The following is a 15,038-nucleotide window of genomic DNA, read 5'->3' as shown; positions in this document are numbered from 1 at the left end:
CTATGAGAGTGAGGCTAGGCATGACTGGGCTGACCCCCATGAGGTAGAGCCAGACCTGGCTCACTTAGCAGCCCTGGAGTGGGAACAGGAGCAGGACTACCGAGATCTCTTCCACTCCATTGGGAAGGCTCAGCAGGACAGCAAGGTGAAAGACCCAGATCCAGACCCATTCAGCTGGGAAGATATTGTGGAGATTTACTGGGAAGGACCCCAGGTGGCCGGTGGAGATGGGACCGAGGTCTCTCCACCGGTCCTGCAGGGAATTGGGAGCCCAGACTCCATTCCCCAGTGGCAGGCTGAGTTACAGGGGGCAGAGACAGTTGGTCTTGTCCCCCAGCAGCAGAGGAATATGCAGGGAATTGGGAGCCCAGACTCCATTCCCCAGCGGCAGGCTGAGTTACAGGGGGCAGAGACAGTTGGTTCTGCCCCCCATCAGCAGAGTGAGATGCAGTGGATTGGGAGCCCAGTCTCCATTCCCCAGCGGCTGGAAGTATGTATGGGAGAGGAGCTTGTTACCCCCTCTCCCCAGCGGCAGCTTAACGCACCAGGGGGAGACAGTAAGCTCCACAACCGTGCAGATGGGACCGTGGTCTCTGCACTTACAGCACAGGGGGTAGGGACAGTTGGTCCTGTCCCCCAGCAACAGGGCTGTTTAGCCAAAGGGGAGACGATTGGTCTCCCCCTCCAGCAGCACAGCTATGTATCCAAAGGGGAGACAGTCGGTCTCCCCCTCCAGCAACCAGGCTCCCACCAGGCTACTTCCATGGTAGTGCTGGCACCCGGGCAGAGTACAGCTGGTCTCTGCCCACCTCGCAACCCACCAATTCATCGTACCAGTCCCCCACACAGCTGTGGTGAGGCACCTGGACATGGACAAGTTTTCCCCGTACTCAGGTGTAGTAACCATTTATTGTGGGTGGGCTGTACTACTAATTGTGTTTTATGGGTGGGTTGCTGGACTAACCAGGGCACTGACCATCAGGAGGTCAGATACCCTGTTAGTCTGTTTGGAAAAGGGGAGAGATGTGACGAGACCAATCTCGCCACTGTGCATTGGAGGGCCTGTTATGGAACATTCTTTGGGCTGGAGGTACATGGGCTTAAGGATACCCAGAGACTGCATGGAAATATGGAATTGTATATGCTGGACACCCCATGTACTTTCATAACTCTGTCTAATGTCTATGTCACCATGTATCCATAAATACAGGATGGGTACAGGGTGTGAGTGCACCTTGTGGGAGCAATTGTGACTCTATAAGCAAAGTGGGCATAAAAGACTTTATAGCTAATAAGAACTGTTCCTATATTCTGTAATAAGATGTATTCTATGTATGTTTCAGATTTGATTGTGTCTCAGGAGTCTGTCTGGGTAAACTGATTGTGTTTTGTGTGATTATGTTAACTAGACTGGCCAACATCAGATTGTCTGAGTACTTAATATGTTAATCTGTTTTACCTGTGAATAGACAATTCTTAGAGGTTTGATGCATTGTTCATATGTTTGCTTTACTGTTTAACCAATGCCCTCTGTAACCTGAAGCCAGGGTGTATAAATATGTGTGCTGCTTTTAAATAAACTATTCATTTTGCTGATATCTGTTGGACCCTCACCATGGAGCTTTGACTCATGTTTGGGGGGAGGGAGTGGGGAAATTTACTGTATGCTGCCTGTGCATCTGCCCTTTTATGCCAGGGTTATACCGTTACAACTCTGTAGGTGTGCTCCTGGACCCACTGTTACACACGGTCAAGAAATTTCAAGATCTAAGAAATAAATTTGGGATACCCAACACACACTTCTACGCATATTTGCAGACTAGACACTATATAAACACACTGTCTGAGGATGTGGGTTTCTGTGGGCTCTCGCCCTTTGGTATTACTCACACAGTCTTTAAGCTAGGCCGCTTTTCTCTATCCACAATCTATCAGAAACTGATCAATCATACTTCAGATAAAATCATGAGTAATATCCTTACTGGGATGCAGGAGGAGGGCTTGGTTGAGATCACCATAGATGACATTAAAAAAAGCCTAGTCAAAACCAAGTTGGCCAGTTTGGCGATCCCCCATAGAGATGCAAACCAGAATACTTCATGGCGACTACATCACGGCCCGTCTCGCACACTGGAATCCCTCATGTCCAAAGAAATGCATTAAATGTTGTATGCCCAAACCCACACGCAGCCACTACTTCTATGACTGTCCATATATTAAACGATTTTGGTACCAAATACAATATTGGATCAAGATCACATTAAAGATTGACGTGGCCTTTGATCTCAATAATATCTACTTATTTATATGGGACGGACAGGACAGCGGCGTATACACTATACTTACTCTCTGTACTTTACTGGCTCGCCAGTGTGTATTGGCCCTCTGGATCTCCACTAAAGTGCCCTCGCTGGCCCAATTTAAACATAAACTACTCAAACAATTATTAATTGAACAGTTAGATACCAAGTTAGACATAAACCGTAGACTAAAAGTATTTCTCAAAAAATGGCAGTATTATATAAATACACTGCCGCATGCATTGCAACAACAAGTATTAAGACCTTTTTTGCAACATGAGATACTACTGGAGGCAGGACAATAACCAGCTGTTCTAGCCGCTGGGTGCTGGGAACATTAGGCACAAAAGATCTGGAGGCGCCATATTGGTTCAGCTACGGCTGCAGCTTACCAGGGGTGATAACAGCCTTTAAGCCTCCAAACACCTTTGCAGTCAGAAAGGAAGTAGACAACAGACCGCACTCAAGCCAGATAGGAGTCCTGCCCCTGTGGGAGCTGCGGAGCCAAGTGAGCAACTGCGCCTAGATGAGGTGAGTTGGGAGATTAGATCGAGTAAGATATAAAGGTCGCCAGCAGTTAACTGTACGAAAGGAACACGCCGACAGTGGGGGCAAGGTGTTACATAAGACTGGACACAGCTCACCTAACAGACTAGATTACATATGGTGGATATACTAGGATATAAGGTGCCAAGAAGTGAGCGCATATTACTGCACATAAAAAAGCCATGTGTCTTGGGCCTGCATCCCACCTGGAACAGTCATGGGGTTTGTTTAAATCTCTGCATAGATTCCCAAATATCAACAGGTATCATATACCGAGCTGCAGAGGAGGAGAGGTAGGCCATCAGCCCTCACCCTCTTTTACAAGAGACATCCAAATCTTTAAAAAGGTGCCTTATATGACCAATTCATGCTTGGCTGAGCACAACACACTAGATATATACTCAGTTCATTGTATTATGCATACTACTACCTTCACCCTCAGAAAAGTGGACAATAAAATCTTCACCTACTTTGTCTATATGAATGTCCATGAAAGTGGATAAATACTTTCAAAAACTTTCCCGAACGGCAACAAATAAAATGAGCCAAAAAACAAAAACAACAGAGAGGTGGCAAAAGCACACTGCTGAAATCCACACGTAGACACACCAAGCTTCGGAATTCTCGGCCGCGCAGCTTGGGGACCACTCACTAGTCCTACAGGACTTATTGCAAACTGGGGTGGACACTGACTAGTGAAGTACGGCAGTTCTCCTCTCGTCTCACTGCGGCAGAAAGCCACATATCAGAGGTGGAAGACAGACAAACAACCACAGACACCTCGCTAAGACAACTTTGCAAGGAGAATCAACACTTACAAGATCGCATTGATGATTTAGAGAATAGGAGCAGGTGCAATAACCTGCATATAGTGGGTGTCCCGGAAGCGGTGAAGGGGAAAGATCTGTTGGAGTTTACTGCTTTGACCTTCCCTAGACTGCTCGATTTGTCTCCAGACATATTGCACATCGATGTGGAGAGGGCTCATCATGTAGGCCCTGAACGCACCCTAGAACATGCCAAAATGAAACCAAGACAGGTCATTTTCAAATGCCTCAACTTTCAAGAGAAAATCAAACTTCTAAGAGCCTATAGAGCACACAAAGAAGTGATGTATGAGGATTCTAGACTGCTCCTCTTTCAAGACTATTCGGCTGAAGTCACCAAGCAAAGACAGGAGTTCGCCCCTTTCTGCTCCCGTTTGCACGAACAGGGCCGTCAGGTAGCACTTTTATTTCCTGCTAAACTTCGTCTTCAAACCTCTTCAGTAGTGAAGATCTTTCATTCACCTAAAGCCCTGCAACATTACCTGGCCACTGAAGACCGTCTGGCAGACACCTGAAAAACCTGCTGATATCATCTATATGTTATCTACAACCTAATGCTGCCATTTAAGTGGCTATGAAAGTTTTCCAGTCAAAGCGTTCCCTGCTCTTCCGCACCTGTGTAAGGAAGGACATTTGGCGGAAAAATATGGGAACTATTCATTTCAGTTCTGTGATAGCAGCTGCCTGGTGGACGCTTTGGACTACATTCCACCTCCACGTGAGCCTGCAAAATGTTTTCTTTCAAATGTTTATTTATTGGTTACTGTCTATTATTTGTGTTCAGTTGGGTGGGTGGTTGGGGGTATCACTACATTTCGAGGTTGTTCACGTGGCCTGAGGTGCAGACAGAACTCTGCTTTTTGCTGGCTGTCAAAGCACTATTGTGTACTGAAATGTTTGGGCCTCGGGAGCGGGAACAAAACAATTATTACCAATAAGATTATAGTCTGTGGTTTTGCACCCAGTTCTCCCACAATGCTATATAGTTCAATTGTTATTTATATGCAAATTTCAATGTTTGTTATGAAATGTCTGCACTGTGTAAACCTTACCTGGGCCACATATGTCAAACTGATGGTTCATACTCTGCTTGATGTTTTTCACAACTGTGATGATACACAACCGCACCCCATTAGGTTGACCCTGCACACAGTAGTCGAGACAATGCCACCTATATTACAAGGAAGAGGCGGAATACCCTTAGCCCCTAGCAGTCACTCTGAGCTAATTATTTTGCCCACTCTCTCCATCTTTCTGGACATAACACCTAACACCATGAGATTAGAGATTAGGGGCACGTCCTATACACCTCAAAGAATAATCATCGCATATACTGACTTGCTCTGGGTTGTGAACCTTTTGGTCTCCCTTAACTTGATTTGATGTTTCTCCCATGATTCTATCATGGGGAAACTGAGACCTGTGTCCTCTGAGTTTGGTTATGACCTACAGTGTAATTGTCATCTCCTAGGGAATGGCCCCAACCACCTAACTATTAATACCATTTTTCTCCTTGTCCCGAGACTAGCCTTTGAGATAGTAAGGGGCTGATTAGGATCCCTCATTTGCTTATCAAGAGTTCCGTCCCCTGACCTGTGTTGCAGGGATAGTGCCCACAGGTGTCCTCAAATGAAGGGTTCTAGCTCTAAAGCTAGGTGGCTATTGGTGCTTTTATTGTTATTACATTTGTTTTCTCCTTACAGGAATACACAGCCATGTGTTTATGTGTTTCTGAAGTGTCTCTCCGTGGTCACAAACACTTTTTGTGTACACCCCCTGGTCCCACCATCACTTGGCCCCCTCTGCCCAATGAGACTTTCTCAGCCATTGTTGTCCCCTACGTCTCTCTCTGTTTCTCCTCTTCCCTGGTGGGGTGGGTGTTCTATGTCCAGCTTTCCTGTAATATGTGACAATGGCACTTAAAATCCATACTTGGAATGTGGGAGGTATTAACTCTCCCATAAAGCGTAAATCAATCCTAGACTAAATTCAGACGTAGCCCTCCTGAAGGAAACACATCTGGGAAATGAAGAGCACGAAAAATTAAAAAGTGACTGGGTGGGAAAAATAAATGATCTTTCATATAAATCATCCAGTAGAGGACTAGCGATCTATTTGGTAAACACCTGCAGGTAGAAATACATAACTATCGCTGATCTGGAGGGCAGGTTTCTAGTCTTACAGATCTCCATAGACTTAGTTAACTACACATTATGCAATATCTATGCACCAAACCTTAAGAACATGTCCTTCTGGGAAACCCTGACACAAACCTTAGCCCCTTTTGCAGGCACTAGATTAATAATAGGGGGAGACTTCAATCTGTCCCCGCAAACTCTTCTAGATAGAACATGGATACAGAATGTCCCAAAAGATAAAAGACTACAAAATTACAAGGGGAGATGTGAGGGGAAAGTGTTTGACTTGTTATCAGAATCCTTGGCCGTGTGTGACATCTGGTCGTAGGAGACATCCTGAGGGCAGGGACTACACGTGCTTGTCTAAGGCCAATTTCTCTCTATCCCGCATTGACCTTTTTGTGGTAACTGACTCCTTAATCTCACAAATCACCTCGGAGACTATCCACGATATAGAGATCTCTGATCATGCACCGATTGAGATTGCCGTGGGCAGTGCTCGCCCGCGCCCAACTAGAAACTCCTTGCGCTTCCCATCATATCTTCTCACTTCTGAACCTTTTCGGAAATCCCTTATACATGCCTGGAATGATTATATAGCACAGACAATGCCGTACATATGAACAATCCGCAGCTATTCTGGGAAGCCGCCAAGGCTGTTCTCACAGGACATATAATCTCATATGTAGCTGACTTTAAGAGAAAAACCCATTACAAACATAACTCCTTACAGCACACTCTAGGCCAAGCCTATTTAGAATATTGCATTTACAAATCACAAGCTCTATATGACGCATATATTTCCGCCAAGACTGAACTAGAAGCATTTGTGAGCCAGAAAACTGCTGCTGGCCTGCTGAAATCAGCAAGTAAATTCTATCGGTTTGGGAATAAGTCGGGTAGCCTCCTAGCCACCTTAGTGAAAGCCCAAACTTCCAAAAAAGATATTGCAGCACCGAGATATGGAGGGAAAATTTACAAAACTCCCTCAGAACTAGCACACTGTATGACACAGTACTATACTCACCTATATTCAAAACAACAACCAACTAGCGTGGACTCACATCAACAGTTCTGGCACTCCCTTGAACTACCACAACTCACAACAGATCTGAGGGACACCCTGAACGCACCTGTATCCACCGAGGGAATTCAATTCACCATTAAATCCCTATCGTTGGGGAAAACCCCAGGCCCAGACAGCCTTCCTATAGAGTTCTTCAGACTTTTATCACCCAGGTAACCCCTATCCTTTCCAAGGTATATAATACACTCTTCCTAGGGGAGGGGACGCCTTCTAGATCCTTTGTGGCAGCAGATATCTCCTTGATCCCCAAGTCCAGAAAAGATCACACCCTCCCAGAATTTTATCGCCCCATATCCCTTTTAAATACCTACTACAAAATCCTCATGAAACTTAAGGCCAACAGATTAAAAATAATAATCCCCCTTCTATTACACCCAGACCAAACTGGTTTTGTTCATGGTAGAACTTCTGTGGTCAATATACGTAAAGTCCTGCATGCCATAAATCATTATTGGCTACAGACGAGAGCTGCGCAATGTAAAGCGAGCCAGGAGGCCTTCCTGCTATCTCTGGATGCAAAGAAGGCCTTTGACAGAGTCAAGTGGCCTTCATACTCTCAAGCAATTCTGTTCCGAGGGGCCCTTTCTGAACCTTCTAGGCGAGATATACTCTTCCCCATCTGCTAATATCCTAGTTAATGGTTTCCTTTCCCCCTCCTTTGCACTTCAAAGAGGCACCCGTCAGGGTTGTCCACTGTCTCCCTTTCTTTTTGATCTGGCTTTGGAACCCTTGGCCCTTCGACTAAAACAAACCTACCCGGGAACGCCCCTTAATGATCACAGCGTACATATGGCCTTGTATGCTGATGATATGCTCCTGTTTATTACCAACCCCACAGTATATATCCCAAAAATTATAGAGGTACTGACCATTTTCAGGGATTTCTCGGGGTATAGGGTCAACATGCATAAATCTGAAATATTATGGCTCACGGATCACAAAACCGACAAATCCCACTTTCCTTTTGTAGTACAACATAATACCCTAACCTACTTAGGAATTGAACTACATCGTAACCCCTATAAAATTTATGAACTCAACATTTCAAAAAAGTGTAATCAGCTACAATCACAGTTAAAAGCTTGGACAAAACTTCCCCTGGCCTTATCAGGTCTTATCAACCTGGTGAAAATGGCTATCTTGCCCAAATTGTTGTAACCACTGCTGATGTTGCTCTTTCTCCTCACAAAAACAGATATAACCTCCACAAACAAGGTGATTCAACTGTTTATCTAGAAGGGAGGGAAGACACGCATAGCCACTAACAAACTGCATCAACCTTATCTCAAGGGGGGTCTGGCACTTCCAAATTTGAAGCTGTATAACTGGGCGGCTTTGGCAAGATTGCCCTTAGACTGGCAATTGAACACGGCTCACTTCACAGCCCTATCATTGGAGGAGGCCATATATTTTGTTCCGAGAATATGGGGACGTGTTGAGAGCATGGTGGCTGACCCTTCGCTACCTTGATAGAGATTACCCCTCCCCTAAGTTCATTCCGCTGGCAGGTAATAAAGATTTCCCTGCTGGGAATGAGACAGCTCCATTTCGCATCTGGAGGGCAATTGGTACTGACTCTGTAGGTGTGCTCCTGGACCCACTGTTACACACAGTCAAGACATTTCAAGATCTAAGAAATAAATTTGGGATACCCAACACACACTTCTACGCATATCTGCAGGCTAGACACTATATAAACACACTAATGTCCGAGGATGTGGGTTTCTGGGGGCTCTCGCCCTTTGGTATTCCTCACACAGCCTTTAAGCTAGGCCGCTTTTCTCTATCCACAATCTATCAGAAACTGATCAATCATACTTCAGATAAAATCATGAGTAATATCCTTACTGGGATGCAGGAGGAGGGCTTGGTTGAGATCACCATAGATGACATTAAAAAAGTCAAAACCAAGTTGGCCAGTTTGGCGATCCCCCATAGAGATGCAAACCAGAATACTTCATGGCGACTACATCACGGCCCGTCTCGCACACTGGAATCATTCATGTCCAAAGAAATGCATTAAATGTTGTAAGCTCAAACCCACACGCAGCCACTACTTCTATGACTGTCCATATATTAAACGATTTTGGAGCCAACTACAATATTGGATCAAGATCACATTAAAGATTGACGTGGCATTTGATCTCAATAATATCAAGTTATTTATATGGGACGGACAGGACAGTGGCTTATACACTATACTTACTCTCTGTACTTTACTGGCTCGCTAGTGTGTAGTGGCCCTCTGGATCTCCACTAAAGTGCCCTCGCTGGCCCAATTTAAACATAAACTACTCAAACAATTATTAATTGAACAGTTAGATACCAAGTTAGACATAAACTGTAGACTAAAAGTATTTCTCAAAAAATGGCAGTATTATATAAATACACTGCCGCACGCATTGCAACAACAAGTATTAAGACCTTTTTTGCAACATAAGATACTACTGGAGGCATCCCCTAGGAGGGACTGGACTGCCCCGGACCGTTGGAGTTGTAATACTACGCAAAATATAGGCTGGGGGGAGATACTGATTGAGGGATAACCTTGCAATTAACGAGTTTATACTAGGTGCCTTCCTTGCACACCGACTGTGGATAGGGGGGAGGGAGCGGAGAGAGAGAGTCCCCCATGATTCCCTTGAGAGATTGCACTCATTAAACATTGGCCATATCATAACCCTGACCACGGTGCGACACTCTGACCACATGCAGAGTTATTTGTTATTTGATGTTTTGTTATTTGAAATTGTGTTATTTAATGTTTTAGTTTAAATAAGTTGGTGAGTTAGAAAATGTGAAAAAGACAGGAAGATATTGGGCTATCACATGGACTCTTTGCACAATAACCCACCAATGACCCAAGAAGCTACATTGACCTTGATTGCCAGTCCAACAAACACCCAGGAATATCATATACTCTATGCATGGCTTGACAGCCTTAAATATGTGTCAAACCGCTTAAGATGTCAATGTTATGTAACCATAAATGTTGTGTAACCATGTGCTGCCTAATAATAAAAAAAAAAAATCTTGCTTGAAGAATCTTCTTTCCAACACCTAACTTTACCACTTCCTTGCTTTAACGTAGGCAAAGAGAATGACTGGGGTTGGAAGGAAGGGAGGTGATATTTAACAGCTTTGCTGTGGTACTCTTTGCTGCCTCCTGCTGGGCAGGAGTGATATTCACAATAGTAATTAGATGATCCGTGGACTCATCGTGTCATTAGAAAGAAATAAAATGTATGTCCATTTGCCGTATTAAAATGTATGTGAATGTTAAATATCTGTCTATCTATCATCGTCTTTTTCTATATGGGGTATTGTAAGGCTGAGAAATTTGTACAAAACTAAGAGGCCGTCCAAAAATCCAGAAGCCAGTAATTTTGTAGTCGCTACATGATGACTTAACCCTTGATTTCCCAAAGGACTCACCAGTCTCAGAAAATCATGTATTATTTAGAAGGTAAATTAAAATGAAAACAAGGAATATAATTATAAAAAAGGTAAAACAATACTATATTAGAAATCTAGCATTTTGAAATTTACTGCTAAGGCACACGTACCCTCTGCAGTGCGGTGCCATATGATAACTTTGGTCTTGCTAATGATCTATAGCACACGGTCAAACAATAAATGTCACAAAATCACTGCACAGTGTAAACTCGTCCATAGAGGCGCCTAGCAACCAGTCAAAAGGAGACTTATTTACATATTTAGGACTAAGCTAGCACAGCAGTCAAATAAGGTATTTCTTTGAAAAATGTGTACACTCTCCTGTGCCCAGGGTCCCACAGATGTCACAAGTGCACTCACCTGTACTTATATTGTCACATATTTCCTGCTCTGCAGCTTCTGGCATATTACTTAGCCACTGATCTTCTGTTTGTTCCGTGTTACATGAAATCTTAGCATCTTTTTCATCTGAGGAAAAAAAAAAAAAAAGAATCCTATAATATAAAAAGCCAGGTATGTTTGTCCGAAGCTGTCATGCACACGAGGACAAACATAGCTGGCCGTTAGGATCAGACAGGAGAGAGAGAAAGAGTAAAAAAAAAAAAGGAGGCGGGGAGAGAGAGCGAGAGCAAAAGAGAAGAGGAGTGAGAGGGCAAAAGAGAAGGGGAGAGAGAGCGCAAAAGAGAGCGGGGAGAGAAAGAGCAAGAGAGAGGGGGGGAGTACAAGAGAGAGGGGGGAGAGAAAGAGGGGGAGAGAACAAGGAAGAGAGAGGGGGGAGAGAGTTCAAAAGAGGGGGAGAGAAAGCACAAAATAGAGTAGGAGAGAGAGAGTAAAAGAGAGGGGGGAGAGAGAGCAAGGGGTAGGACCGCTGTACTGCAAAAAAATGGCCTGTGTACACGGGCTTTAGGTCTAGTAAATAAATCACTATTTACATGGTCTCTATTTAAAAATGAGTGTAGTGTGCTATATATTGTGTAATTTAAGTTAAATACACCTGAGGCTATATCACTAGCAGTCACATCTGGATGAAACAAACCCATGAAATAACATCAGCACAACAGTAAATACAACATGTGTCATACAGTAAAGGGAGTTAGCTGGAAAACAGAATTTATGTTTACCTGATAAATTACTTTCTCCAACGGTGTGTCCGGTCCACGGCGTCATCCTTACTTGTGGGATATTCTCTTCCCCAACAGGAAATGGCAAAGAGCCCAGCAAAGCTGGTCACATGATCCCTCCTAGGCTCCGCCTACCCCAGTCATTCGACCGACGTTAAGGAGGAATATTTGCATAGGAGAAACCATATGATACCGTGGTGACTGTAGTTAAAGAAAATAAATTATCAGACCTGATTAAAAAACCAGGGCGGGCCGTGGACCGGACACACCGTTGGAGAAAGTAATTTATCAGGTAAACATAAATTCTGTTTTCTCCAACATAGGTGTGTCCGGTCCACGGCGTCATCCTTACTTGTGGGAACCAATACCAAAGCTTTAGGACACGGATGAAGGGAGGGAGCAAATCAGGTCACCTAAATGGAAGGCACCACGGCTTGCAAAACCTTTCTCCCAAAAATAGCCTCAGAAGAAGCAAAAGTATCAAACTTGTAAAATTTGGTAAAAGTGTGCAGTGAAGACCAAGTCGCTGCCCTACATATCTGATCAACAGAAGCCTCGTTCTTGAAGGCCCATGTGGAAGCCACAGCCCTAGTGGAATGAGCTGTGATTCTTTCGGGAGGCTGCCGTCCGGCAGTCTCGTAAGCCAATCTGATGATGCTTTTAATCCAAAAAGAGAGAGAGGTAGAAGTTGCTTTTTGACCTCTCCTTTTACCGGAATAAACAACAAACAAGGAAGATGTTTGTCTAAAATCCTTTGTAGCATCTAAATAGAATTTTAGAGCGCGAACAACATCCAAATTGTGCAACAAACGTTCCTTCTTCGAAACTGGTTTCGGACACAGAGAAGGTACGATAATCTCCTGGTTAATGTTTTTGTTAGAAACAACTTTTGGAAGAAAACCAGGTTTAGTACGTAAAACCACCTTATCTGCATGGAACACCAGATAAGGAGGAGAACACTGCAGAGCAGATAATTCTGAAACTCTTCGAGCAGAAGAAATTGCAACCAAAAACAAAACTTTCCAAGATAATAACTTAATATCAACGGAATGTAAGGGTTCAAACGGAACCCCCTGAAGAACTGAAAGAACTAAGTTGAGACTCCAAGGAGGAGTCAAAGGTTTGTAAACAGGCTTGATTCTGACCAGAGCCTGAACAAAGGCTTGAACATCTGGCACAGCTGCCAGCTTTTTGTGAAGTAACACAGACAAGGCAGAAATCTGTCCCTTCAGGGAACTTGCAGATAATCCTTTTTCCAATCCTTCTTGAAGGAAGGATAGAATCTTAGGAATCTTAACCTTGTCCCAAGGGAATCCTTTAGATTCACACCAACAGATATATCTTTTCCAAATTTTGTGGTAAATCTTTCTAGTTACAGGCTTTCTGGCCTGAACAAGAGTATCGATAACAGAATCTGAGAACCCTCGCTTCGATAAGATCAAGCGTTCAATCTCCAAGCAGTCAGCTGGAGTGAGACCAGATTCGGATGTTCGAACGGACCCTGAACAAGAAGGTCTCGTCTCAAAGGTAGCTTCCATGGTGGAGCCGATGACATATTCACCAGATCTGCATACCAAGTCCTGCGTGGCCACGCAGGAGCTATCAAGATCACCGACGCCCTCTCCTGATTGATCCTGGCTACCAGCCTGGGGATGAGAGGAAACGGCGGGAACACATAAGCTAGTTTGAAGGTCCAAGGTGCTACTAGTGCATCCACTAGAGCCGCCTTGGGATCCCTGGATCTGGACCCGTAGCAAGGAACTTTGAAGTTCTGACGAGAGGCCATCAGATCCATGTCTGGAATGCCCCACAGTTGAGTGACTTGGGCAAAGATTTCCGGATGGAGTTCCCACTCCCCCGGATGCAATGTCTGACGACTCAGAAAATCCGCTTCCCAATTTTCCACTCCTGGGATGTGGATAGCAGACAGGTGGCAGGAGTGAGACTCCGCCCATAGAATGATTTTGGTCACTTCTTCCATCGCTAGGGAACTCCTTGTTCCCCCCTGATGGTTGATGTACGCAACAGTTGTCATGTTGTCTGATTGAAACCGTATGAACTTGGCCCTCGCTAGCTGAGGCCAAGCCTTGAGAGCATTGAATATCGCTCTCAGTTCCAGAATATTTATCGGTAGAAGAGATTCTTCCCGAGACCAAAGACCCTGAGCTTTCAGGGATCCCCAGACCGCGCCCCCAGCCCATCAGACTGGCGTCGGTCGTGACAATGACCCACTCTGGTCTGCGGAAGGTCATCCCTTGTGACAGGTTGTCCAGGGACAGCCACCAACGGAGTGAGTCTCTGGTCCTCTGATTTACTTGTATCTTCGGAGACAAGTCTGTATAGTCCCCATTCCACTGACTGAGCATGCACAGTTGTAATGGTCTTAGATGAATGCGCGCAAAAGGAACTATGTCCATTGCCGCTACCATCAAACCTATCACTTCCATGCACTGCGCTATGGAAGGAAGAGGAACGGAATGAAGTATCCGACAAGAGTCTAGAAGTTTTGTTTTTCTGGCTTCTGTCAGAAAAATCCTCATTTCTAAGGAGTCTATTATTGTTCCCAAGAAGGGAACCCTTGTTGACGGAGATAGAGAACTCTTTTCCACGTTCACTTTCCATCCGTGGGATCTGAGAAAGGCCAGGACAATGTCCGTGTGAGCCTTTGCTTGAGGAAGGGACGACGCTTGAATCAGAATGTCGTCCAAGTAAGGTACTACGGCAATGCCCCTTGGTCTTAGCACAGCTAGAAGGGACCCTAGTACCTTTGTGAAAATCCTTGGAGCAGTGGCTAATCCGAAAGGAAGCGCCACGAACTGGTAATGCTTGTCCAGGAATGCGAACCTTAGGAACCGATGATGTTCCTTGTGGATAGGAATATGTAGATACGCATCCTTTAAATCCACCGTGGTCATGAATTGACCTTCCTGGATGGAAGGAAGAATTGTTCGAATGGTTTCCATCTTGAACGATGGAACCTTGAGAAACTTGTTTAAGATCTTGAGATCTAAGATTGGTCTGAACGTTCCCTCTTTTTTGGGAACTATGAACAGATTGGAGTAGAACCCCATCCCTTGTTCTCCTAATGGAACAGGATGAATCACTCCCATTTTTAACAGGTCTTCTACACAATGTAAGAATGCCTGTCTTTTTATGTGGTCTGAAGACAACTGAGACCTGTGGAACCTCCCCCTTGGGGGAAGCCCCTTGAACTCCAGAAAATAACCTTGGGAGACTATTTCTAGCGCCCAAGGATCCAGAACATCTCTTGCCCAAGCCTGAGCAAAGAGAGAGAGTCTGCCCCCCACCAGATCCGGTCCCGGATCGGGGGCCAACATTTCATGCTGTCTTGGTAGCAGTGGCAGGTTTCTTGGCCTGCTTTCCCTTGTTCCAGCCTTGCATTGGTCTCCAAGCTGGCTTGGCTTGAGAAGTATTACCCTCTTGCTTAGAGGACGTAGCACTTTGGGCTGGTCCGTTTCTACGAAAGGGACGAAAATTAGGTTTATTTTTGGACTTGAAAGGCCGATCCTGAGGAAGGGCGTGGCCCTTACCCCCAGTGATAT

General features: G+C 44.8%; 1 protein-coding gene across 1 annotated transcript in view; it reads right to left on the bottom strand.

Annotated features, from left to right (window-relative positions):
- Positions 1–15,038, bottom strand: part of LOC128657953 (oocyte zinc finger protein XlCOF7.1-like) — a 100,706-nt gene that overhangs the window by 51,984 nt on the left and 33,684 nt on the right. Inside the window, exon 8 of the mRNA XM_053712379.1 lies at positions 10,715–10,822. Coding sequence (XP_053568354.1) covers positions 10,715–10,822 — 108 coding nt within the window. The remainder of the gene's footprint in view (positions 1–10,714; positions 10,823–15,038) is intronic.

The sequence above is a fragment of the Bombina bombina genome, chromosome 4, assembly GCF_027579735.1.
Source record: "Bombina bombina isolate aBomBom1 chromosome 4, aBomBom1.pri, whole genome shotgun sequence".
In the NCBI taxonomy this organism is placed as follows: domain Eukaryota; kingdom Metazoa; phylum Chordata; class Amphibia; order Anura; family Bombinatoridae; genus Bombina; species Bombina bombina.
Note: the sequence above shows the minus strand (reverse complement) of the source record. Positions and strands in the feature narration are given on the sequence as shown.